Here is a 26551-nt window from a genome sequence, read left to right on the forward strand (position 1 = left end):
GTTTGCAATATTGTATGGCAGTTTTGCAGGATGTTTCTTTGGGGGAAACCAGGATGTACAAGGGATCTCTGTATTATTTCTTAGAATTGTACAGTAATTTACAATTACCTTTTAAAAAAAAGTTTAAAGAAAAGTGATATTAATATTTCATGATCTCTCTGGTAGCTTCTCCACTGTTTCTATTTAAGCCCCCACTCGCCAAATGGCAGGACTTAGACCTCAGTCTGTCAGGGCCTCCCTGCTTCCTTAGAACTGAGTTTCAGGGAGGTTAACACAATGCCAGTCCAGCGGTTGGCATCATCATCTGTGCTGGTGTCTACCCAGAGTAGCTTCCAGCCATCTGTCCCCCTAGGACAATGCTGCATCCTCTTCCCTGTTGTGGCTGATGGTTCCGTTCCAGTGTACCACTGGTTCTTCCTCTCTGTAGGCTGCAGGAACACTTCGGGGGCCATCTTGGATCTATTGGCCAGACACACCCAGTGCACATTCCTACTCCACAAGCCCAGGGGTTGAGGGAGCTCAGGAACTGTGCTTGGGTATTGGGGACACCGGTCTCCTTTGTTTTCCTCAGCTTTTCTGGTGTTCCTCAGTTTATTCAAGACTGAGAGGGAGGATTTAGACGGGGCATGGTTAAGTGACCACACAGGGCGCATTGTGAACTCTTGTGCTGACTCCACAAGTGGCTCTTGTGGAGCCACCTGACTCCAGGTTCAAATGGTGGCTAGCGAAGGGCTCGGAGCCTTATCATGCATCCATAGTCATCCACGTATTCTTGGCTTCCTGTTTGAGTCCTACCTCCCCCAATTCAAAGTTTATCCACCCTGAGGGCAGAGGAGGGTATGGGACAGTGGATATCGTCTTCCAAATCCTGTATCTTAGGATTCTCACATTTTCTCTCTTTCATTCTCAGCCTTCTGCTAAACCATCCTTCTCCTGAGGGGATAGCATGGAATCCCTTTATGCTGCTTGAATTGGTCAGATTAGCAGGACATATGGAGGAAAATCCTCTTGTTACTACATTATAATATTGTCCCATGATGTTTTCTGTCATCTTTCTGCCCTCGGTCTGCTCACCCTCTGGCTTGTCTTCTCCTTCAGCTTGTGGCCCAGGTCCTGGAACATAAAGATATAGGCTTTGTAACAGTGGATGCCAAGAAAGAAGCCAAGCTTGCCAAGAAACTGGGTAAGTGGGACTTTCTGAGGTATACCAGGAAGAAACGAATGTGTCTTGTAAAAAAAAGAGTACAGTTTCATTTCTTTGTGCATGATAGCTGGACTATTTTTAAACAAATATGAAATGATTCTGCACACCTCATTCTTGGGATGGGGAAGAGTCTCATGAAAGCAGTATTGGCCTGAATTGAATGATTTCACATGAATGATCTAATGTAGCTTTGCATCACTGTAGAAACTGACGCAAAAGAGGCAAACCTTTCTTTTCGACTCCTTAGAGGTGGTTAAAAGCCTAGCCTCTTTATGTCACTGCCATGGTGATCTCTCTGGGGAAGAGAAAAATCTCTTCTCCAATCACTATTATTTCCTTACCTCATGAATGAAGCAGCCAACACAAGATAGCAGGAATAGTAGTGACTGTGGGATCACAGTGGTTCTAAGTGTAAAGCTAAACCCCTGCTGGGCATTATTGTTGGGGCAAGAGGGAGGATTTAGATGAGGCATGGCGATGTGACCACACAGTGCATGTTGTGATCTCTTGTGTCCATGTGTTTTGCTTACGTCCAAGTGCACTTTAAGAATCTCACACCCCTAATACCAAGAGAGAGAGAATATGGGGAGTTCCTCTGCTTTTTGAACACCCACACATGGGTACTGCCCATTTTGCCTTTTCTGCATGACCAGTGAAGAACGGCTATTTAAAAATAGCAGGAGGTTATAAAACAGGACCTTTGAAGAAAGGTTAATTGGATTTGGAGTAGTAAACACAGTGGGGGAGAAAAGATTAGTAGTGGCGTCAGGTACATGAAAGTTCATTATCTGAGGGCATTACAAACAATTGTCCTTTATTATATTTTCGAGAAGACCAGCTTTTTTTTTTAAGATTTAAATTTTTTTGCGACTGTGTTTAGGTTAGATACAAATAAAAAGTCATGACTATAAAATGATAATGAATTATTAAGAATGTCTGGGGTATCGTTTTCCCTGGAGACAAATAAAGGAATATGTTTTCCCTTTGAGCAGGAGAACTAAGTATGTTAACTCTTTCCCCACTCAAAAGTAATTCAATGCCATGTTTCTCTTCCTCCAGAATCTATCGATTCCCTAGTTTTCTTTCCTGTTGTTTTCATGGGAGGCTGAATTTGGGAGAACGTCCAGTAAATTTAGTTAGAGGAAAGCACTAGTATTCCAGTGATCTAAAAATTTCGCCAGGGGACAAGCTGGGAGGGCTTTCATAAGAATGGACCAGTGGATATTCTCCCAGTGGATGGAGCTTGAAAAATCGACCTGATCTTTTCCTGAAAAGCTCATCCTGGAGGAATTGGGGGAGATTCTTTTGAACCAAATAGTTCTCGGAGTTTGTAGGAGGTTGTATTTTGTGAAGCTGCTCGTTCATCTCATCCTCTCTTCCATTTGCCTGAGTTTCGTCTCCATCAGGCTATGCCTGAACTATTACAAAAGCCTCCTAACTGACCTCACTTAGAGCAAAATCTGACATCGGGATATCGGCTGATGTTCCCAAGGTACCCTTCATGATCGGTTATTGCTGGCCTCAAGGACACCTGGTACAGCGGCCCTTTGGGTTTACAAATGGTGTTCCAGGTTATGCCCTGGGCTCTTCAGACGCACTCTGGGTGGGATACAGCGGGCGGGGGGGGGGGGGGGGGCGAGCCTCCTTTTCCCTAGAGATCCTGCAGGAGAGTTCAATTGGAGAAAGCATTCTCCACCTAATAGAGAGCTTGGAAAAAATTAATCTAAGGAGTCAAGAATGCCATGCAGTTGAACTAAATGCCAGCCTCAGTTATTTAGTATTCCTGGGGGAAACAGTTTTCCAGCAAACATTTGTTAAAGCACACAGTATTACACCAGGAGCAATGGAGGGTAGAAAAGATGCAGAACCTTCCCTTGTGGCATTAGCAGCTAACTGGGAAAAAAAGATGTGCAGAATTCAGTGATGACAGAAAAGTAAGCTTTTTATTCTGGCCACGGACATTTTTGGGGTCCCTTATGTGTCCAGGCTCTGTGCACGATCCTGGGGTGCTGAGGGGACCGTGGTTCTGCTTTTGGAGAGCTTTCTGTTCCAGTGAGTACTGTAAATGGAGCCAAGAGAAGAACAATAGTTGCAAGAGGGTGGCCTTTGTGGGAAAAATGAGTCCAAAGCGGAGACCCAAAGGAACTGAGCAGGATGGGGGGGGGGCGCAAGGTTAGAAGTCACTCCAAATTTGGGGAACCAGGAGAACATCTGTGACTTTTCCTTTACACACCCTCTCATATCAGCACAAGGGAAAGAAGCAAGGAAGCTGCACAGGGGATTAACGGGGAAGGTCTACCCAGGAGAGAATGTGAAGGGTAGAATTGGTGCTGGGTTGTGGAGGGACTGGAATCTGGAATGACTGGCTAAGAAGTCAAGTGGGCAGGGGGCAATGAAACTTTTGGTAGGGAGAATAGGGTTGGCAATATTTTTGGAAAATTGAAGCAGTGGTAAGGTAGAGAATAGATTTTTCTTTCAAACTGAAGTCCTGGTAGAGGTGCTGGTTCTTAACGATTTCAGTTTAAACACGTGCTTTGGGCGCCCTTTACAGGGGTGTTTTCAAGGAACTGATCCTAAGTTGAATGCTGGCCCCACTGATCCTGATCCCACTATCACCCAGGGATCCTGAGCCAGACGTCAGCCCACAGGATGGCTCTTTTTGCACTGGAATGACCTTGTCTTATGGACTCTTTGTTTCTTCCAGGTTTTGATGAAGAAGGAAGCCTGTATGTTCTTAAGGGTGATCGCACGATTGAGTTTGATGGCGAGTTTGCCGCTGACGTCCTGGTGGAATTTCTTCTGGATGTAAGCATTTATGCACAGTGGTCCTGCCTGGGGCTCTTTGGGTTCAAATATAAGGGAAAGTGAAATCCCAAAGTAAGAACTGAGAAGCTGGATAATCTGTCCCAGTCTAAGACTGATTCCTCCGGCTTCACAAAAAACTAAGGAGGACTTACTTCACAGTGCTATTTTCTTCTGGTGGGAAGGTGGTCCTTAAGTTACCTCAGAAATTGTTTTACTAGGGGTCACTAATCGGGACTGTGTAGTAGTAACACATTAAGTTTCTGAGCAATTAGACACCACCATCTCCTGAAATCCCCTTGGCCTTGTTCTAGGGCTTCTGAAGAAGAGCTGGGGAGAGTGGGAAGGAGAGGTGGATAATCACCCAAAGATGAAGTAATAATCAGCTGAGTTATCCTCAGAGCAGGATAAAGAGCAGGGCTAATGAGCCCCCCAATATCACAGTCCCTCTCAGCCATGGGGGTACAATACTCTCAGAGCCATCTGCTCAGGCATGTAGAGGAACAACACTATAAAAATATGTTATCCATAGATGAACTCATACTTTCCATAATAGCCATGAAGCTGAATGCTTTTGAACAGATTCCTGTGCAGGTAAAGGATATCCATACTGATGATTCCCTGTCTACCAGCTAACATACGGTGGCCAGGTGCCTTTTCTTCATGGCCTCAAAAACCCAGAGAGAGTGAGTCAGAAGTGAGTGAAAGCCACCTCCTGCAAAAAAAAAAAAACAAAAAAAAAAAACAAAAAAAAAAAACCACCCATAGACTGCCTGGCTCTCTCCTGGACCCATCTCTGCAAGCCCAAAAAAGAAAGTGAGGGAGGCAACAGAAAATTCTGGGCCAATCTCTGTCAGCTAAGTGGAGGCTTTTAGATGCACATGACAGACCCCATGCCCAACTACACAAAAAAGCACAAATGGAACAACAGAGGGAGGGCAGATTTCAGACTGACTGATAAATCATAGATCATGCTCTCTTCAGTGTGTTGGTTTTGTCCTCAAGCTGACTCTTTTCTAGTTGCTTGTAAGATAACCAGTGATTGGAGCTGATATGTCACATCTCCTCATTCATATCCAATGAGGGGTGCGGGCTAGGGGAGAGGATCTGGCTTCTACTGTTCTCCTGGAAGGAAAGGAGAATTTCCCCAAAGCTCTCAGCAAATCTGCCCGAAGAGTCACTGGCCAGAGTTGGGTCACATGCCATTCCTAAATCGATAATGGAGAAGAGAAATAGAATTGTATAGTGTTGGGCTACCCCTTGAGTTAAGCTGATTCCTCAGAAGGCACTGTTGCTGTGTGCTCTGGAGGAGGATGGGGTGACAGCTCCCTGCCAAAGCATCCTACGTGTGTGCCTGATGTCCCCACTGAGGAGGGAATATTTTTCTCACTGAACATAACTTGTGTACGTGTGTGTGGCATTCCAGCTAATCGAAGACCCTGTGGAGATCATCAACAGCAAACTGGAGGTCCAAGCCTTCGAACGCATTGAGGACCAGATCAAACTCATTGGCTTTTTCAAGAGTGAGGACTCGGAGTGTAAGTTGTCTGAGCCCCATCTGTGAGTCTAAAGGCTAAATTCCCCACCAGTTATTTAGAATGCTGCCCATGAAGAGGATGGGCCATCAGCGTATCCAGTGCTGGGTGGAATAAAGGGAGAATTGTCCTTGCACCCTGTGTAATGGGACCCATCTGCAAAAAGTATGCAAAGCAGGCAGGGATGTTGGAAGAGCATAAAGGTTGGGCCATGTTCTCTGGTCTTGGGAGGAGCATGTTTTATAGAGGATGGAAAAGTCTTCCTTCCCCTTTTCTACTTGCCTACCTCCCAGTGGGACTCTTCCCTAAAATAGGTAGTGTGGGCTCTCTCCCTGATGTTGGCAGCTCCTGTGGCCACCAGTTGGAGAGCTTCTCAGTCACTTGGACAGGATTAGAGGAAAATTTGGGTGGGCAGGGCTCAGCCGCCGCCACACAATGTGGAAAATTGCTGGCCAAGCCCACAGTCGACCACCAAGGCTGCCCTCAACAGCACAGCCTCACCCCCGGGTGTAATCCCTTTGAACGCTTTGTGGTCAGGTTTTGGGTGGGCACGGGAATGCATCACAGCATCACCACAATCCATATGGGAGTGAGAGAGCGGAGAGTGGGAGTCAGGAAAAGGAGGGACCAGGCACGCTAACTCCTGGAGTACATCTTTTTAAACAACTTTGGCAGCATGGCCCAGTGAGGTAAGACTTTTTCTGGAGCCTCAGCCGTGGCATAACCACAAAAGAGGATCTGGTAGCATTAGTACATGGGGGACATGCAAAGGAGGGCTGCTTATGATGTTTCTGGAAACTCCAAAATATTTTGAAAATATTTTGGTAATTATTTGCAAAGCCATTTCTTTGCCCGTATGCCAGCTGGCACCCCCAGTCTCCTCACCAGCAAGCCACCTATTTTCCCTCTCCTGTGACCAAACTTAGCTGCCTTCTCTTGTGCTATATAAAAGCCTCTATCTGGGGGAAGGTGGCTAGCCAGAGAAGTTTGCCCAGCCCTCCTTTGGAGACTTCACTTCAATTTTTATGTTTCTTATAGATGCTGACTACTCTGGGGTGCCCCAGCTGCCCCCTTCTCTCTCCTTAACTTCCTTCTATTTCCCTTTATCCATTTCTGTCCCCACCCCTCAATCTCTTTTGTCCTCTGTTTCTCTCCCCTCCATCAAGCTCAGAATAGCAGGTAAAAAGGAAAGCAAGGCACAGATTGGGATAAAGAGCACGTCTTCTAGTTTCTCTCCTTCCTACTAAGACAGTGACAAAAACAACTCCATGTAATCAACACATGTCACATACCAGGGTCTATGCCAGGAGCTCCATAGTGACACCTCACCTTCTTTCTCACTACTAGCCTGTAAGGCAGTTACCATATTATCAGTGTTTTGATGAGGAAGCAATGAAAAGAACAAAATTTGAATTAGCTCACTATCACATGGCTAGTAAATAAATCCTACAGCCAAGATTTAAATCCTAGCAATCTGACTTTATATCTTGCACACTTAGACACCATTTTGTACTTTCAAGACCATGGCACACACAAAATGTGGTGCTGTTTGCCCAGCCCATGGGGTAAACTGGAGAGGATTTGGACTTAGTAGAAAAACAAAAAACCAAAACAAAACAAAAGATTCTTTCGCTTTCTTTATATACTACTTCTACTACTAATAATGATAGTAAAACAAGATAATAGAAACGTTTTCAATATTGCCTTGTATAAATCCTCCAAATAAAATATTTTTAGATTTTTTTGAATGAGAATGTTGTACTTCCTTCTAAAACTATAGCTTTTGAAACAATGACACGCAACTCCTGGTAAAGGGTTTAAACAATCTCTTCTTGAAGGTCACAGTCAACAAGAGACTTTGCTTGAACAGGTGGATGGCGGCAAATGACAAGACAACAGTTACTGCTTTTCCTCTGATTGATGAGTGGTCTTTTCTTGCCACTGAACAGAATTTAGGAAATCTGATCTCTTAATTGTCCTTCAAGGGCATGAGCATTGCTTCAGTCCTAATGGCTATTACTTTCATTTTCACCAGCAAATGTAATATTCTTATAATTTGAATAGATTTCAAATTCAAAGTTTTCCATATTATATATTTCAAAAATAATAATGAAGAATTTCCTTAAGAATACAGAGATCGAGTTCTAGTAGTCTTAGAGATTTTTTTCTGGAGATTTAAGTGATAAAATCACTAGCGAGCCATTTCAACTTCCTTTTTTTTTTTTTTTTAAGATTTTTATTTATTTGACAGACAGAGATCACAAGTAGGCAGAGAGGCAAGCAGAGTGAGAGAGAGGGGGAAGCGGGCTCCCCGCTGAGCAGAGAGCCCGATGTGGAGCCGGATCCCAGGACCCTGAGATCTTGACCTGAGCTGAAGGCAGAGCTGTAACCCACTGAGCCACCCAGGCGCCTCTCAACTTCCTTTTTAAGGTTGAATTTTTATCTTTATTTATTTTTTAAAAGATTTTATTTATTTATTTGACACAGAGAGAGAGAGAGATCACAAGTAGGCAGAAAGGCAGCCAGACAGAGAGGGGGAAGCAGGCTCCCTGCTGAGCAGAGAGCCTGATGCAGGACTCGATCCCAGGACCCTGAGACCATGACCTGAGCGGAAGGCAGAGGCTTAACCCACTGAGCCACCCAGGCGCCCCTCAACTTCCTTTTTAAGGTTGAATTTTTATCATTAAATTGACAAACTTTGTCTTTAGGAAAGTCTAGATCATGTTAGTAATACCGATGATGATGATGAACATGATAAAGAATAGCAGTCATACATTCATTCCATTGATGTTAGTAGAACATTCAAGTGTATGAAATCAAAACAAAAATAAAAAACCAAAAAACCCTGAATATTTTACAGTATCATAAACCAAAAAACATTACTAATGACAAACTAGCTTGGATTATAGTCACAATCACACCAACTGAGAAGACCTGGTGAGGAAGCAGTTTCCCCAAGGATCACTCCCCCTGTCATGCTTGTCGACATCTTAGTCAGAAAATATTATAGAATACAATAAGTTTACACTTTCAGATATAATATTAACTACTGTAAATTTTTGAATGGTTGCAGAAAACATGTAGAAAGTTTTATCACCACAAAAAATGTATGGCTATTACTCACTGACTGAAAGCATCACAAAGTTCTATCAGACATTCACGTCTCCCTGTTTCTTCTTGCTGTCACCAGATAGTTAGGAATGCCAAACTGGGGGAAATCTGGAGGTGGGCAGCCAGTATCCAGTATGGAAAACCCTGAGAGATGGGAAGAAACGTGAGGAAATGCAGTATGCAGTAAGCTGGCAGTTAAAGGCTGATTGTTCAGGAGCCTATTCCAGAAGAGGAAACGGAGGGTCAGACTGGAAGAGCCAGGAAGGAGCTGGTCAGCATCAGAACAGGACATGAGGGCAGGAAAAACCTGATGTCACATCACATCAAACAGAGCAGATTAGACCAGGTACTGTAGAAGACAACCACTATTTGGGAAAGGCTAAAGGTTCAAACACAGTTTGAAGCGTCATCTTGGGGTAATTACCTTGCTCTACCCTTTTTCATCTTAAAAGGGATACAGATTGGTTCCCTAGGTGAAGAAGGGAATTCTCTGGACACAGGTGTAGGCCATCCTTTCCAGCAGGGGAGGAGTTCAATGATGTGGGGAGAGATACATCAGGGACAAGGAGGTCAGGGAGGGAGGATACAGATGATTCTGCTGGAGACCACTACAGCTTTAGACAGACGTAAATAGCTTAGGTATGGCTCTAACCCTTCCACTCTCTCCCACCTTCTGTCTATTCATTCTCCAAACCTCTCACCCATCTTCTTCCCCATCCACCCAGTTCTCTACCTCAACTATCAGTCTATATGATATATTTTCCAACTACCCAATTACCTTTATGGGGAGAAGTCTGTGTGAATGCATATCAGTATGGACAGGCATTCTTGTAAATTTTTCAACCCCCTCTCATCTGTGTTTATTGCACTTACCTCTATTCTAGCAACTATCACATTACATTGTGGTTCTTTAAGGGTCCATACCAACCTGATTCTCAAGGAATCAGAATAAAAATGAAAACTTAAAAAGAGGGAAAGAAAAATGAGGGTTTACCAAAAGGGGGACTTCTGCTAAGAAGTTTAAAGTACTTTCATGATGTCATTTTTGACTGAGGTTGCTTTACATACTAAGATGGATTTCCTTCTCACCTGGTGGTCACTTATAGGAAGCTGTGCTTACCCACTCATAACTAATGGTGAGTCTGAGTGGAATAACTTTTTCCTCGGGTTTAGAGTCTAATATTCTCTTTTTCTCCCTTTCTCAGTTTCCTTTACTTTCTCCTTCCCGTCTACCAATTTCTGAAAACACATAAAAATGTGGTAAAGGGTTCTTCTTTAGCTCAATAGAATACCAGTCAACTTGAATTCCTTGGGGGAAATTGTGGGTTTAAATAGCACTAAATATGGGCATCTGGGTGGCTCAGTCGTTAAGCATCTGCCTTCACTTCCGGTCATGAACCCGGAGTCCTGATCAAGCCCCGCATTGGGATCAAGCCTGCTTCTCCCTCTCCTACTCCCTTTGCTTGTGTTCCCTCTCTCACTGTGTCTCTCTCTGTCAAATAAATAAAATCTTAAAAAAATAAATAGCACTAAATAATTTTCTATCTAAATAATAATCTACTAAATAATTTTCCAGTCATGATTAATTGGCTCCCCACTCTCTCTACATTATTTAAAAAGAGAAATGTCTTTGGCATGCATCTTTAAAAGTTCTCCTTCTTTGATCTTTTTTTCCTTTCAGATTATAAGGCTTTCGAAGAGGCAGCTGAACACTTCCAACCTTATATCAAATTTTTTGCTACCTTCGACAAAGGGGTAAGTACCTATGAAACCCCAATTTGGATACTTCTGTAGGTATAAAGGATGAAAATTTGAACTTCCCTGTCCTTTTCTAAATTTTAGAAACATTTGCCATCTTCCATCCATTAACACTTTCTCCAGAAGTGTTAGAAATACAGCAATAAGTTGCTTTTGAATGAGAGATGAATACAAAGATGTTCAATTCAGAGGAAGTAAGCTCATTTCTGAAAACAGCTGATGAAAAGTGATGAACCATTTTTAACCACCTTGAACACTAAGAATGGGCAGTGCATGAGCAGAGCGCGCCAGGACACTAGTCACTACTTTCTTGTCTTTAGAGCTATTCTCTCCCTTCCCAGGGGTGCATACTTCCCCTCTGTTGGGTTAGGATGGGGGAATGGAATGGGGAGGACTACTATTCATCTGAAACCTGGAGTGCTTCTATAAGTTACCTATTATCTTCAAGAGATGTCATTAATATACTCATCTGTAATTCAATTTTTCTTTCTTTCTGGATGTGGCTCATGATTTTGTAAGCCAAAGAACATATATGAAGGACCTTGAATCAGTGGGTAATTTTTTTGGAGTTCACTGTGGGTGGAATACTCCACTCTAGCTTCAGTTAGGACTAAAAAGGCTACTATTTATCGAGTGTTTTTTGTGTGCCAGGTACAACTTGATGCATTGTATGTCTATGACCTCTAAGCCTTTAAACAACTTTGGGAGCCAAGAAGTCCCATGTCCCATAAAACAAAACAGATTTAGAAAGTGTAAGTAATATCCAAGGTCTCCAGTGAATTAATGGTAGTGCTGAGATCCCAGCTATGCCCCACACTCATGCCCCTTCCTTGGTAACACCCACTTAAGTAGAAGACTCTGTACCTGCCCTTGAAATTCAGGGTGTATCCCCACACACCCACATTCCCATAGAGACACACATAACACACAAAAAATGCATACATAACACACATGTAAAACACCCAACACACACACAACACACAACAAACAGGACACACACAGTACACACATAACACACACCTCCTCACACACACTCACACTCAAACCCACACCCACACTTATATAACTCTCAGTACACATGCACTCACACTCATAGCCACACCTACACACATAAGACTCTCTCTCATACTCACACACACATCGCAACTAAAAGCCTTCAGTCACCATGTCTACTAGAACAAATAAGTCTAGGACAAACTAAATCCTGATTACATTCAAGTCAAAGTCCTTCAGGGGGTGACCTACTGAGGGGTAAGGCAGTTGGAGAGCAGGGCTCCTGGGCCTTTATACCATGGAGAGCTCAAGTATTCTGTGAAAAACAGAAGGAAGCCTGTAGGTTCTGGAGCAGGGAAGGAGTACGACAAAAAAAGATTGTATTCTATCCCTGTATATGTGTACATCAAACCACCTCTGTGGATATGGCCCTGGTCTAAAATATCTGGATTGAAAATAATCCAGAAGAGAGTCTGTAATCTGAGTAGTAAAATCTAAACCTGAAGAAAATTTACCTTAATTGATTGGAATAGAGTCAAGAGAGATACAGAGCAAGAATACCGAAAGCAATAATAACTACCACTTACTAAGTAGTTTTTACATGCTAGACTCTGTGCTGAGAGTTTACATAGCTCTTTCAGTCATCTCGAAGTGCCGTTAAAGGACGTATTAGTATTCTCAATCTACATAGAAGGAAGCCAAGGCACCGAGAGATGAAGTGATTTGCCCATGGTCACACAGTAAGTGAGCAATGAAGACTGATGTGTAATCTCAGGTCAGTGTTCATACTACTGTACAGAGAAAGAAACAATACATGTAAAGCTCTCGGCTGAAGTCTGGCATGTGGGGAGCATTCAGTAAATGTTAGCTAGTCCTGTTGTGCATAAAAGGCAGCCATCTAAGCCCAGGGGAATGGAGGTTGGGCGAACACTTTAGTAGAGAAGGGGAGGTAAAGAGAGACCTAAACTAAATATATCACTGCCATTCCATTATGACAGGCCAGCAGTGACTGAGGTGGCTCCCACTGTCAGAACTCATCCAAGAGAACACAACCAGGCAGCAGGCTAGGCCAAGCAACAAGCCTCAGTTCTTCGGAGGGTGGCCCACTGTTCAGTTCAGGGTGGTATCGGTTTTCAGACATGCCTCCCAGTCCAACCATATGGTTTCGTGTCCGTGGCCCATGAAGAAGGTGAGGTCAGGCTATAATTACAAACTCAGAAGCCTCTTCTCTCCAAACTGTAAGACACTGAGTCATAAGTGCCCCCATTCATGTAGTCTTGTCGGATTTAACAACATTTAAAAGGAGAAAGACACACTCTCTATCTCTACATGGAACATGGAAAGAAGAGTAGTCACACTCTGAGGACTCAGTGTCATTTGGGACTTGAAAATTTCAGCCATCATTTGTGGATGAGGGAGGGAGCCAGAGCCCAAGGAAGCCTCATGGTGTCCAGCAGGGGGCACTGGTGCAGAAGAGGGAGCTGCAAGAACTTTCGTTGAGACTGAGGGACGCCCAGAAGGATCACGGGGAGGGAAGGTGTTTCCTAGAGGTGTGAAGTCATGAGAGGCCAGGGCCAAGGGGCACTAATACAGTCCCAAAGATGAAAAGCCAACTGGCAGACGTGGAGATGACAAGAGGACTTGGTCATTACTGAGGTGAAGGAGACAAAGACCAGAGAAGATTAAAAAATACATGACTGCAAGTCTCCTTTCCGAGACAGCAAAGATCCCGAAGCTCCTGAAAACATTAGGGAATCTACTGAGAAACATAAGATGGGGTTGATGAGTTCTCTTACTACAAGTGGGGAAAACGTACAACTAGAAGTATCTTTCATTTATTCATTCATTTGCTCATTCAGAGAATATTTATTGAGTGCCCTTTATGGGCTGGAAGCTCTTCTAGATGCCAGCGACACCAAGGGAAGCAAAGCAGATTCCTGCCCCTGTGGGATTTAGAGTTTAGTGTGGTGGGGAAGGGGACAAGGAGAAGATGGGTAGACAGAAAGTAAGTAAACAAACCAATAAATATGTTATATTCAGTATAGTATATGAGTTAGAGAATCATGAAGACACTGGGATGTCAGGGCTGCTGAAACATTGTCCATAGTGGTCTCTCCCAAAGAGCTTTTGCAATCATGGATTCCTGGACCCCACATCTAAGATGAAATTTGCATTTTTTAGTGTTGTGACCAGGCCCAGGAACATGCATTTCCAGAGAGCTCCTTGGGGGCATTCTACCTGACTCGTAGGTTTGGGACCAACACTAATAGTTGCATCCTGATCCTAAACCAAGCCATGACATCTCTGATCTGATTCCCATGGAGCCAGAGAGTCAGAGGGCTAAGGATGGTATGTTTACTGGCCAAGATACAACTGAAAAAAAATGAGAGAAAGGGCTTTCCTTGGGATACAGGCCAAGGGCTCTCCATGATGTGGGATGTAGTGACTAGCCCTCTGGAATTTTTTTTTCAGGTTTCCCAAGACCTAAACTTAAGAATATCACCATCCAGCTTCATATTTGTGATCTTAACATTGCATACCCAGACACTGGCATTCAAGGACCACACACACACACACACACACACACACACACACACACACACACTTCAGAAGTTGGGAATGAAAAGAGATCGCCATTCAAGGTGATAGTTTAGAGCACACTACTGCCCGGGTTTCACTTTGGGCTGTCTCCCCTCCACATACGAGATCTTGACAAACCGCAAACAAAGACTGGGCCTCCGGTTCATTATCTGTAAAGTAAATAATAATAATGGTTCTTGGGTGCCTGGGTGGCTCAGTGGGTTAAGGCCTCTGCCTTCAAAGCCTCTGCACTTCAGCTCGGGTCATGATCCCAGGGTCCTGGAATCGAGCCCCACATCGGGCTCTCTGCTCTGCAGGGAGCCTACTTCCTCCTCTCTCTCTCTCTCTCTCTCTGCCTGCCTCTCTGCCTACTTGTGATCTCTGCCTGTCAAGTAAATAAATAAAATATTTAAAAAAAAATAATAATGGTTCTTACCTTAGCAAGCCAGGTGAAGATGTATGAAGTAATCAATTGCACTAGTGCCCGACACAGCGTGAGTGCTCTGGGTGCTTACTACCTTTACTGTTTTCCTTCATCTGGTCACTCCCCACTTCCTTTAAGCACTGTTTCCTGGTTCCTAACATATGTCATCAGTGAAGTCAGCATCCCAGAATCCAGTGTCATTTTCAGCCCATTTTCTGATGGGCCAGGCTCTGTGAAGAACGTGTGAAAACCCAGCCCCTAGTTATGTGTTCGCTGGTTCCTTCCTACACTCCCCACCCTGTCAAAGAGGGGGCAAAGTAAGAAAAGACCCCACAATTCCCTGTTCCTCAAAACCACATCAACATGATGATGAATCTCTTTTGATGAACTGCAGCTCTTCGCGTGGCCTGTTTTCTTTAGCTCTGGGTAGGATGCTAGAGTTTCTTTCCCTGAAGTCCTATGAGAAATGTCTTTTGGAATATGGTGACCCAGAATTAATAGCAACTGATGACAAAAGCCATAGGGATACCCGTGTTTGCTCAGAATGGCCTTCCTTGTGTAACGGCTTATGTAACACCCAGTTCCTCCCCCTTCCCTATTAGTCACGGCTGCCCTGGACCTCCGCACCGTTGGTTACCACCACAGGGCGTCAGCTCTTAGGCAATTCTTCCTTTCGTTTCAAGGGAACCACTGTTCATCCCTGTGCTTTCTTGGACCACAGCTCAAACGGGAAAAGAATGGCATTTGGTTTTCTACAAAGCATTGCACATTCCAGGCCTCTCAAATCATTTCACAAAAAGAGGCTTGAGCTCAGCAGCCCTGAAAGCCCACTTTAATCAGAGAGCAGACGTCTTCCAGGCTGCAAGCTGGCTCCCCGTGCTTTTTATCTGGTAGAGGGTGAGCCCCTCATCCTGGGTTGCTGGGGGACTATCCCAGTTCTAGCCTAAGAGTCTGAACCCTGGGAAATTCCTCTGTTCTGGACAAAGCAGGATGGTTGGTGACCTTCTGGATGATAACAAAGCAGACAGTTCCCAGAGTCTGAGAAACCATTGGACGAGCCAGTACTGAGAGATAACCCTGCTTCCGCCTAAATCACAAGTAGGGGTAAGGAGATGATCAAGGACAGATTAATGGGTTGACCTCTGATTTTGAGTACTTGTGTGCTGTAAACGGTTTCTGTCAGTTGCCTGTGCTATCCAATTTGGTTCAATTCAATCCATGCATCTCAGAACACTGAGATTGCTCTGTTGACATTTGCTTCTTTCTCCAGCCCTGGCACATACAGTGGAGTGGATGATGATTATATAGTTAGATTTCCCACTTTTCATTCCTACCGCTTCCTTCTCATGGTTGGACCTCATTTGCCAGAGAGGGTTTTCCTTGATTTGTCCTTCTTTGATTGGTCAAGCTAGGGCTTAGGTAATGAGTTTCTACCACTTCAACATTTAAGTTAAAACTGTAGGTATACTCTCATATCTTTGCCAGAAAACACACACACTTCTTATAGATGGGCAACCCACTGCTACTCTAGACTAGCATTCAAGGAAATTACTGTCGTGTTTCTAATTGTTACAGGTTGCAAAGAAATTGTCCTTGAAGATGAATGAGGTTGACTTCTATGAGCCATTTATGGATGAGCCCATTGCCATCCCTGACAAACCTTACACAGAAGAGGAGATCGTGGAGTTTGTGAAGGAGCACCAAAGGTGCCTCAGATGGCATGCAGGGGATGGTGGGTGGGGGACAGGCGGTGGTCTAAGGCCTGGGGGATGGAGAAGAACCTCTCAGTCCTAACATTTTTAGGCCTCCCAAGAGCAACAACCTGGAGTTACTACCCCAGAAAAACTGAAATCAGTAGTATGGCTTTGTTGGTCATTGATCAGTTGGGCAGGGATATTGCTACCTTTTCTGATTATGGGTCTATACTTCTGAATATGGGTCTATATGCAAACAAAGTAGACCAGCTCCTCGCAATCAGCAAATCCCCTCTGAGTCAGAGTAAGTTACAAGTCATATTCTATAATAATAACAATAGAGATTTACTGTCAGCCTCTTATATGCCAAATACCATGCCAGGTGCTTATGGAAGATATTTTATCTAATATTCAACATTATGGAGTATTATTACTATCCTGATGTTACAGATCAAGGGATTGGACTCAGAGTAGTTAAATAACTTAGCCATGGATGAATGTTTAATACATAGACTTCTGGGAGAGGCATATTTGATACCACTTAGAGTAGCTCTAGCATGGATCAGCGAACTTTTTCCGTAAAGGGCCAGAGAATAAATATTTCAGGTTCTGTTGGCCAGATGGTTTCTGTTGTAATACTCAACCCTGTTGTTGTAGTGTGAAAGCAGCTGTAGACAGTATGTAAACAAATGGGTGTGGCTGTATCCCAATAAAAACTTATTTATAAACACAGGAGGCACTGGCTGGATTTGGCCCACCAGCTATGGTTGGCTGACCCCTGCTCTTGAGGGAGGGACAATATTGAAACATGGAACGTGGTAGTGGGTTCACCACCTCGCCACACCACCCTCCCTCTCTAACACCTGCTCAGATATGTCCACTGAACCTGGAGCACTATGACTCCATCACCTGGTTGTCCTGGTCCCCATAGGGAGGCAGCATTTGGAGAAGGAAATCTTAGTGTGTCTAATACAATTTGCCAACATTCAGAAGGAAATAAAACCATGAGCAAAATGTAATTTTACTTGTTCCTCCAAACATCCCTAAAGAGCTTTTGAATGATGATCCTGATGATAAGACAATGCAGTCCTGGCCTGGGAGAACCACTACTTCCACTTCTTCTCCCAGTTGTCCTCGTTCTGGGCCTGCTCTGGGCTTTGAGCAGTGGGCTCTGTCTATGAGGAAGGAAATGGCTTCTTGCCCTAGGAATAAGCTAACCCTGCACCCTCTGACCCATTGTTTGTCATTAACTTTATTTCCTTATTTATTTGGCTCGACACTTAGAGTAGAGCCTAACACAGGGCTTGAACTTTATGACTGTGAGATCAAGACCTGAACTGAGATCAATAGTCATATGCCTAATCCACTGAGTCACCAGGGGTCCCTCTAATAGGCTTTATATAATCCTTGGATCAAATGGGTCTGTGAAAAGGCTGGGAGCTTCAGGCCCAGCTAGCTCCCTGTGTGATGTAGCAGGGTAGAACAGCTCCATTTCCTTAGGGGAGATTTCTAGAGTTTTTCATGCCCTTGGAAATGAACCAGCATCTCATTTTATATTCACTATGCTGAGGCTGTGGTGTCTGCCTTGGTAATCCCTACTCAAAGAAGCTCATCTTTGTTTTTTTCAGACCCACCCTACGTCGCCTGCGTCCAGAAGATATGTTTGAGACATGGGTAAGAAATGACAAACTCTTTCTGCCTTGTAGACACCACCCCAAGTGGAGTACCCCTTTGAGTCCCCAAACTTAAACTACATTTTATTTTGCTGGAGTGGATGTCTAGATGGTGGAGAATTTGAAACATGGATAACATCACGCTCAATTAAAGCCCAGTTCTCCATGGATCTAATTTAAGCCTCTTGGGTACTACCCACGAGGCAAAACTACTCCATCTTTGAGTTCATTTCCCACAGTCACTACTGGCTTCTGGTCACTGACTACCAGAGACCCAGGGTGACATCATGGAAGGCGCTCAGGCTGTGGAGTCATAGAGACTTGGGTTCGCATCCAGAATCTGCTACCGGGTAGCTCTGCATCCTGTATCAAGTCATGTCATCTTTCTGAGCTTTAGTTAGTTTCTGCTTCTCAAATCAGGGCTTTTCGTAAGAATGAGTGGTTGTGAAGCACCCAAACCTGGGAGGTGTTTGGCCAATTGATGGTAGCTGTTTTCATTAATATCAACTCAGGGCACTGGAAGGTGCTGAGTCAGATTATCCCCCAGGTCTATGCCATAGACAATGCGTCAGGGAGGTCAAAATAGTATAGAAAGAGGGCCATGGAAATACAACATCCCATCCCATCCCATCCCACATCAGCTTTATACAAAATTCCATAACCAATAACAACCAAAACCTGTGGAGCATTCTTCAAAGCATTCCATGTATCCCTTTAACCTGGATATTTCAAGAGTTCTAAAAAGTGAGGTAGAACAAATATTACTTAACCTCATCTTACATGGGGGAAACTGGTGATTGTACAGATTAAGCTGATTAATCAAGGATACATAACTAATAAGCATTAGATCTTGGGACTTAAGTTTAGATCATTTGGAGCCAAATCTCATGTTCTCTTCAGTACAGTTCCCCAGAGTAAGCCATATCCCCAGAAGGTGCCCTTTTGTCAAGGGGGTGGGGGAGAAGAAAGGAATTAACATGAAAGCATTTGTTTATTTAGTCTTTGATTCAGAGTCTAAAATGACAGATGAACAGAACCATGAAGTAACTTATCACTTGATGTCTTACTGGCTGGTAACTTATTTGTATGTCTGAAGGCAAAACAAACATTTCGTAAGACACTAAAGAGCAAGTCATCCAGTCTGGAGGATTGGACTTTGGAAGAATAACTCAGCCGAATGGCAACCTATTTTCTTAATATTTAAACCTTTCAAAAATGTAATCTTTAAAAGGTCTTGTTACTACATTTAAAAAGAGTGTAGCAGTGTTTTAAAAATAATATTCCTTTAAAAAATATCTTTACCTTTTACTTAAAATAGTTTCACACTTACAAAAAATAATGTAAAGAATTCCATGATTTCTTTGCCAGATTCCCCAAATGTTAACATTTTACTTTCTTTGCTTGATCACATACTTCTTGACAGATAATGGATATAAACATTTTTTTACCCTGAATTGTCTGAGAGTAGCTAGCAGACACAAATCTCCTTACCCCTATATATTTCAGATGTTTTCTAAAAACAGGGAATGTCTCTCATAACCACAGTGTACTTATCAAAATCAGGAAATTAGTATAAATCTATTTCACCTATGGACCTTATTCAAACTGACCAGTGTCCCACTAATGTCCTTTATAGCACACACACACAAAATTATTTTTTCCTGGCCCAGGATCTGATCTTGGATCTCACACCTGTGGTTTGTTGTTCTATTCTTTAGTCTTTAACCTGGTATGAGTTCTTGATTACCAGAATCTGTTACCTGGTCTTTCTCTGTCTTTCATGATACAGGATACCATTTTAAATTGAGAGTGATTGTCACTGATCTCTTCTGCTATGTCTCTGTTCTTAGTTCTTTTAATTTTCTTCATCCCTAAGAGAAGCCCTTCCTTCAGACCTTCTCTTACTGACACAGCAATATCATATCCCCGACACCATATGCCTTGGTGGGAGAGCTGTGTCCCGTCCCCTCCCTCTGACCACAAACACCCCTAGTCCCCCACACCGCCCAGTAGAAACGTTCCCTCTCATATATCACAGGCAGATGTTCTGGATTCACTGCAACTCATTATCTGCTCTCTTTTCACTTAAGAGAAAAGAGAAGTTACTGCCTTTTGCTGTAATATAACAATGACAGCTCATATTTTCCACCATTACTATATATTCAATTGTTTTCTAATCAGGAAAGGGCTATGTATTAAATTTAACCTGGTAGAGAAAAAGGCAACTAGACTGGTTTTCTTCTTACCTGAACACCATCATGGACTATCCACATGACATCCCCAGGAACTGTAACCAGACCTAACTGGTCCCAAGTCTCCAACTACCGAGGGAAGGCAGGATCACCTTTCCATCCTTAACAAGGAGAAGCAGAAATCAATCTGTCAAAGGGATCTCTGGGAAGCCACTTCCCAAGTGCCTTCCCCATCTACCTTTGCCACCTAGGGAAGCATTGCTCCAAAGAGCAGCAGCTCCATGGACCACTTGTCTGCAGAAAATGAAACCACAGAAGCTGGAGAAAGTGACCAGTTATGAACTTGGAAGACTTTATCTTCAACACCCACTTGCCCAGATGTTGCAAAATATTTAAATAAGATAGGAAAACTAAGTCAAGCTAAAGCAACCATTGACCTTTTCTTTCTCTCATTGTGTGGGTTTTTAAAGAGCAAACCATAAAAACACATACTTGATTATTTTTTTTAAAGATTTTATTTTATTTAACAGACAGAGATCACAAGTAGGCAGAGAGGCAGGCAGAGAGAGAGGAGGAAGCAGGCTCCCTGCTGAGCAGAGAGCCCGATGCGGGGCTCCATCCCAGGACCCTGGGATCATGACCTGAGCCGAAGGCAGAGGCTCTAACCCACTGAGCCACCCAGGCGCCCCGACACATACTTGATTATTACTAAAGAAATTGGTGGCTAACAATACTTGCTTTGTGTAAATCAAACAGCTATTTGCTTATTTAGATTCAAAGAACGTCAAGGTGGGGCAAAGGGTCCAGACTGAGTGCCAACTTGTCCTTCCCCTTCAAAACTCTTACCTTCCAACCAGCTCTCCAGCCTGGCAAGTGGTCGGAGTTCTGGGCAAATGCCCATGGGGATGGGAGTCAGCAGTTCCTTCAGAAAGAACCTTCTCTCTTGTGGCAATAACAAAGTAGTACTTCCAAAAGGGGGCCAGAAACCTCCAGATAAGCCCCCTGGAACATTCCATAGCACCAGGGAGTCTGTAGTTTTAAGTGCATGTTTTTTTCTTTGCATTCGCTTCATTCAAGAGAACAAACATTCAACAGAACCTGGAAGGAAACAGAACAAAACAGGAACTGTGGTAATATACCTGGTTGGTGGGTGACTGATGTGTGATTTTTTTTTTTGGTATCTCTAAAACTTTCCATTTTCTTCAACTAGTGTGTAAGCTTTTTATCAACATATCCTTTTTTTTTTTTTTTAAGTCAGTGGACATTCATAAGAACCTATTACTTTGTACTAAGCACAGGGGTTATAAAAATGAACATTGCTATTGTGTCCTTAGAAGTTCAGGGTTAAACAAATGAAACAATATCAAAACATATAACACCACTCCCTATCATGCTTAGTGAAATAAGTCAATCGGAGAAAGACAACTATCATATGATCTCCCTGATATGAGGACATGGAGAAGGAACATGGGGGGTTAGGGGGATAGGAGAAGAATAAATGAAACAAGATGGGATTGGGAGGGAGACAAACCATAAATGACTCTTAATCTCACAAAACAAACTGGGGGTTGCTGGGGGGAGGTGGGATTGGAAGAGGGGGAGGGGGCTATGGACATTGGGGAGGGGAGGCGAACCATAAGAGACTATGGACTCTGAAAAACAACCTGAGGGTTTTGAAGGGTCAGGGAGGTTGGGGGAACAGGTGGTGGGTAATAGGGAGGGCACGTTTTGCATGGAGCACTGGGTGTTGTGCAAAAACAATGAATACTGTTATGCTGAAAAAAATAAATAAAATGGGGGAAAAAAAACAAAAAAAAAAACACATATAACACCACTTCAGCATGCTCATACTATGAGAGATGGATGTACAAAGTGAAAGAGAATTCAGAGTAGGGTATTGACTAAAGGAATTCCTAAGTCTCCAGTTCTTTGGGGGATCTGGGACTCAGTCATTTTACGTAACTAAGAGTCACTAATCTGAGTTTGAAACATCTACAAACCCTGCAGGGACAACAGACTCATTCTGTTGCTACTGGTGATGTCAAGGAGGAAAATTGTTTCTTCTACCCTCTTAGGTTCTGTGTTAAGGGGCTGCAAATTCAACTGACAAAACACAGATGAGCATGGGCAAAGGACAGATTTAATGACCTATTTATGCAAGGGAGTTTACAAGGAAATATGACTCAACAAGGGGCTTATATACCATCTTAATTGGAAATGGGAGAGGCAGGATGCACTTCTGGGAGAAAAAATGACTTGTTAGAAGGTTGGGGAGAAAGGGAACTTACGGAAAAACAAACCACGTCTTTGGAAAAAGAAACGGGCCCTTGGGGAATAGATGGGAGATTTGCTAGTTCTGTGATATCTGTCTGAGAAGAGAAATTAGAACGGCTCTTGGGTACGGGTTTATGACAATTGAGCTCTTTTGGGATTCTCTGTTTTTAGGTAGATAAGGCATTCAGGAATTCATATGCTTTCAGCCCAAAATAATTTTTATGCCACAGTGGCTTATTCTGGACCCCTTCAGTGAGAAAGAAAAAGCATGTGGGGCCAGACAGAATGGGCTTGAATCCCAGTTATGTCACGTACCAGTTCTGTGGCGTTAGGTAAGTCACTTCAATTCTTTAAGCACTAAATAGGAATAAGACTTTCATTTGCCGTTTAGAAATGATGTACTTGCAAAGAACCGATACAAAGAACGGCAGGGGGCAGATACTATTGTAGCCATCGTAATTATCCTTGTTATTTTAAGGCATAATCCTTTCCCTCAGAGAGCTTGCCATCTGGTTGAGAAGGTAAGATCTGTGCTATTAAAAAGAGAGTTTCCAAGGCAATGTGATCCAAAGGCTAAATGGGTGATCTGGAGCAAAGTCTGTGGGGTTCAGAGAAAGCCCCCCCCCGGGGGGGGGGGTCTCAGTCCTATACATGGTCAGCCTGGCTCTTCCTCCCCCATGCACATTGGATTTTCACTGAGGAACCCTGGTTTATACGCTTCCCCCATGGATTCTTGCTCTGTGAGTTTATTACTGAAAATACCCGGCTCCAAGCAGGCACCTGCCTCTTTGCCAGTGTTCACTACAGGTTTGTGAACTGACTCTTTGATCCCTACAAAGAGAGGGGTTCTTTTCCTGGATGAGAGCCCTCCATCCAGGCACCATCTTGGGCCTGGGGAGTGACAACCACATTATGAGCAGCCTCTTAGCAAACGGATGTAGATTCTTAATTCCAAAAGCAATTTCCAAATGTGTTCCAGAAGAGCACACAGAAATGAAGCCTGCTTCACAGAGTTAACACTGCTCAATTCCTGCTGATGGCAGGAGACAGAGACACAGGACAGCCTAATGAGAACTGATCAGGATATTCGTCTGGCGATAATAGCAAATGTAAAACAGTGAAACCTTGGACTCCCCTTCTGGTTGGTGTCGGATTTGTGTAATAAACCTGCACACGCACGCACACGCACACACATATATCTGTAAAATTCAATTCCCCAGAGCATCTGATCAAGCCCATGCCCACTCTCTTGTTTTTAATAATAATATTTTCCATTTAATCTCTCAGAATTTTTGGAGCTTTTGTCCATTCCAAACTCAAAGGGGAAAAATTAGCATTTAGATAGGATTGCACCAGCATTAAAATCAATTGAAATGGAAACGGGGATCATGGGAGGTTTGAGATGCCTGGAGTTTTTTCCATAGGATGATTCCGATATGATATCCAGGATACCCTGTGACTCCCTTTCCCTGTGTCAGTGATAACTGGTATTCACTCAGATTTGTCCCGGGTGCCTCCTTCTTAAACATCTTCCTCGCCATGTTTTTTGGTAATCACATTGCTCACAACAGAGCCTCCTCCAAAGGAGGCACAAAGAATTGATGCAAAGGAGACACAGGTGTATGGTCCTTTCTGTCCAGAACATAGAACCATGCAATGCTGTTTGCTTGCTCAGAGATGTGACGTACTCGCAAATTCTTGGCCTTGCCCTCAGCCCTTGCAGCCACACCCACGTGTCACCTCACACCCTCAACTTTCCCTAGTCCCCAGATCCACTCTTCTCATAACTTCCCACACTCACATAAATGCGTTAGAGGCCCTCAGCAAAATTTAGACCTGAGCAGAAAGGACCCCAAGGTGGGAACCTGGATGCCACAGTCAGCAAGGCGCCCCTTACTGACTACACAGGTTTTTCAGTAGGAGGAGTGTTCACAGAGAAGGCCTATGTTTGTATATGATTCTTACGTGAACAGAACAGACCCACGTCTTAATTGACCTAGAAGATTCCTTTCTGCTGCCAGTCTGGGGACAGATTCAGGATTTGTCGAGGGCATTCAGACCTTCCCATAATTGCTGGTTGCTGGTGGTGAATTCTCAAAACACAGACTGACAATTTACTGAGCTATATTCAGATTGATTGTTGCCCTTGGAGCTCCTAATAACCAGAATCATGTTTTTCCTCCTTTTGCCTTTTACTGCTGCTGTCCTGGACCCCACAGCCCACAGGAGTGAGGCCCATTCAGTGCTGATGTCTTGTGTGTAGGGGGTGTTCTCCTGTCTTGTAAACCCATGGATCAAACAGCACACATTCCTCCCAGTTGCTCATCAATATTTCCTTCCTTACTGTGCACCCCTCAGTTCCCCTGCCCCATGTCCACTACCCCAACACCTCCCCCCTTCCCATTTCCATGCCACCCTCTGTCTCTGTCCCTGACTTGTTCCTTACTATCTCTCCACCTGGGAGTGTAACCTCTGATTCTTCTCTCCTCCAGGAAGATGATTTGAATGGGATCCACATTGTGGCCTTTGCAGAGAGGAGTGACCCAGGTAGGAAACCCGCATCTGTCCCTTGACACCTTAAGCAAGATCTGACTTCTCCCCTTTGCCAGCCCTCCTTCCTTGCTCTTGCCTCAGTGCTTGTCTGCAAGTCCACTGCAAGATATTGGGCACCCCCTGGTGGTCGCCAGTAAGGTATGAGTCTGTTGTCCGTTGTGCACACAGCTAAGAGATGTGGATGGATCAGAGCCTCATTCTCTTCTGCTTGGCTGTCCAAACTAGGAAGAAGCACTGAGTGCTGGGGGGGATATAAAAACATCCTAGCTTTACAGGGTGTACGTGCGCGTGTGCATGCATGCATGTGAGAGAGAGGGAGAGAGAAATGTCCGTCCACATTAAAAGTTTATTTAACAGTATTGTGATCTAGTCCATATAAATAACAATCCTACATTTCAACTACAACCACAGTATGCTTTGCTTTCTAAAATATGGTCTGTGCTTGGGAAACAATAGAAAACACTCCCTCAAAGAGTGAGGCTTGGACAAAACTGGCAGTTAGTTTCTAAAGTGCAAAATGACCCTATAAATGGATGAGCAGCTTTGCTTTATTATGGAACCTGGACGACTTTTTCCTGGTTGCACTCTTTTTAGCATCGGTGGAGAGGGAAGTGCAGGAAAAATCAATATTGCTGGCTGTAGAATGCTGAGTCCCTTTGGCAATGCTGTGACATAAAAGGTCCCCAAAGCGTAAGTGGGCATTCTGTGGCGCATATGGGGAGACTAGGCACGATCCAGATGGCACACATAGAAGGCAAGGAACTTCATTTAGATGCCTTAGCAGCTGGCCATGGGACATGGGGTGCCTGGGCAGGGGTCCCCAAACGTGACAGCATGAGAACCAAAGCCACCTGGGGCTGATTATAACAGGACCTTCCGAAACCTGTAATTGCACAGAGCTCAGAGGCAAGTGTTAAGGCACCATCCGGTTTAGGAACCACTGCCCCAGGTACTGCAGAACTGTGGTATTTGTCTGAGACCTCTTGTACACTCATAGGGACAGACGAGGAAGCTTCAAGGAGTTGAGCAATCTTCCCAAGAGGGCACAAGGAGTTCATAGTGGGTCATGAAGGAGCCACAGGTTGTTTGGTCCTCAGTATGTACCTGGTCCTTGTACAGCACCTTGACACATAGTAGGTACTCTATAAACAGCTGTTGGGAGGTGATGGGATAAGCGGATGACTGACCAAGACTGAGCCCCAACACTTCAACCCCACTCCTGCTTTTGTTGTTGTTGTTAATACACTATTAGCTTCCATAGTTCTTACAGATGGAAACCTAAATGCTGTTATCATACAGGTTTTAATCTTGAGAGATAATACAAACATGACAGTATTCACCTTTTTAAAGTGTGCGATTTGGTGGTAATTTCAGTGTATTCACATAGTTGTACACTAATCCAGAACATTTTCATCGCCTCAAAAGGAAACCCCAAGCCCTTTGGCAGTCCCTCCCCTTTCTTCCTCCTTCCCCCAGTCCCTGGCAACCATGAATCTACTTTCTATCTCTATAGATTTGATTATCGTGGACATTCCATGTGATTGGAATTATGTAATCTGTGGCCTTTTGTGCCTGGCCCTTTTAACTTACCATAATGCGTTCAAGGTTCATCCAATATGTAGTATATATCAGTAATTCACTTCTTTTTAGGGCCAAACAATGTTCCATTGTATCAAAACGAAATTGATGCTCTAAATTATTTGAGGGTTTCCTCCCCCCTTTGTTTTTATTAGTTTTTGAATGCTCACTGAGGTCTCA

The 26551-nt window shown here is 43.7% G+C and overlaps 1 protein-coding gene across 2 annotated transcripts in view; it reads left to right on the plus strand.

Moving 5' to 3' along the window:
- The window catches only part of CASQ2 (calsequestrin 2), a 63460-nt gene that overhangs the window by 24428 nt on the left and 12481 nt on the right, over nt 1-26551 (plus strand). Inside the window, exons 2-9 of one of the 2 annotated variants that reach the window (XM_045986805.1) lie at nt 1099-1183; nt 3909-4009; nt 5433-5544; nt 10334-10407; nt 15983-16113; nt 17730-17775; nt 24460-24468; nt 24733-24787. In XM_045986805.1, the coding sequence (XP_045842761.1) occupies nt 1099-1183; nt 3909-4009; nt 5433-5544; nt 10334-10407; nt 15983-16113; nt 17730-17775; nt 24460-24468; nt 24733-24787 (613 nt within the window). The remainder of the gene's footprint in view (nt 1-1098; nt 1184-3908; nt 4010-5432; nt 5545-10333; nt 10408-15982; nt 16114-17729; nt 17776-24459; nt 24469-24732; nt 24788-26551) is intronic. The other variant, XM_045986751.1, reaches the window with a different exon arrangement.

The sequence above is a fragment of the Meles meles genome, chromosome 1 (assembly GCF_922984935.1).
Source record: "Meles meles chromosome 1, mMelMel3.1 paternal haplotype, whole genome shotgun sequence".
NCBI lineage: Eukaryota > Metazoa > Chordata > Mammalia > Carnivora > Mustelidae > Meles > Meles meles.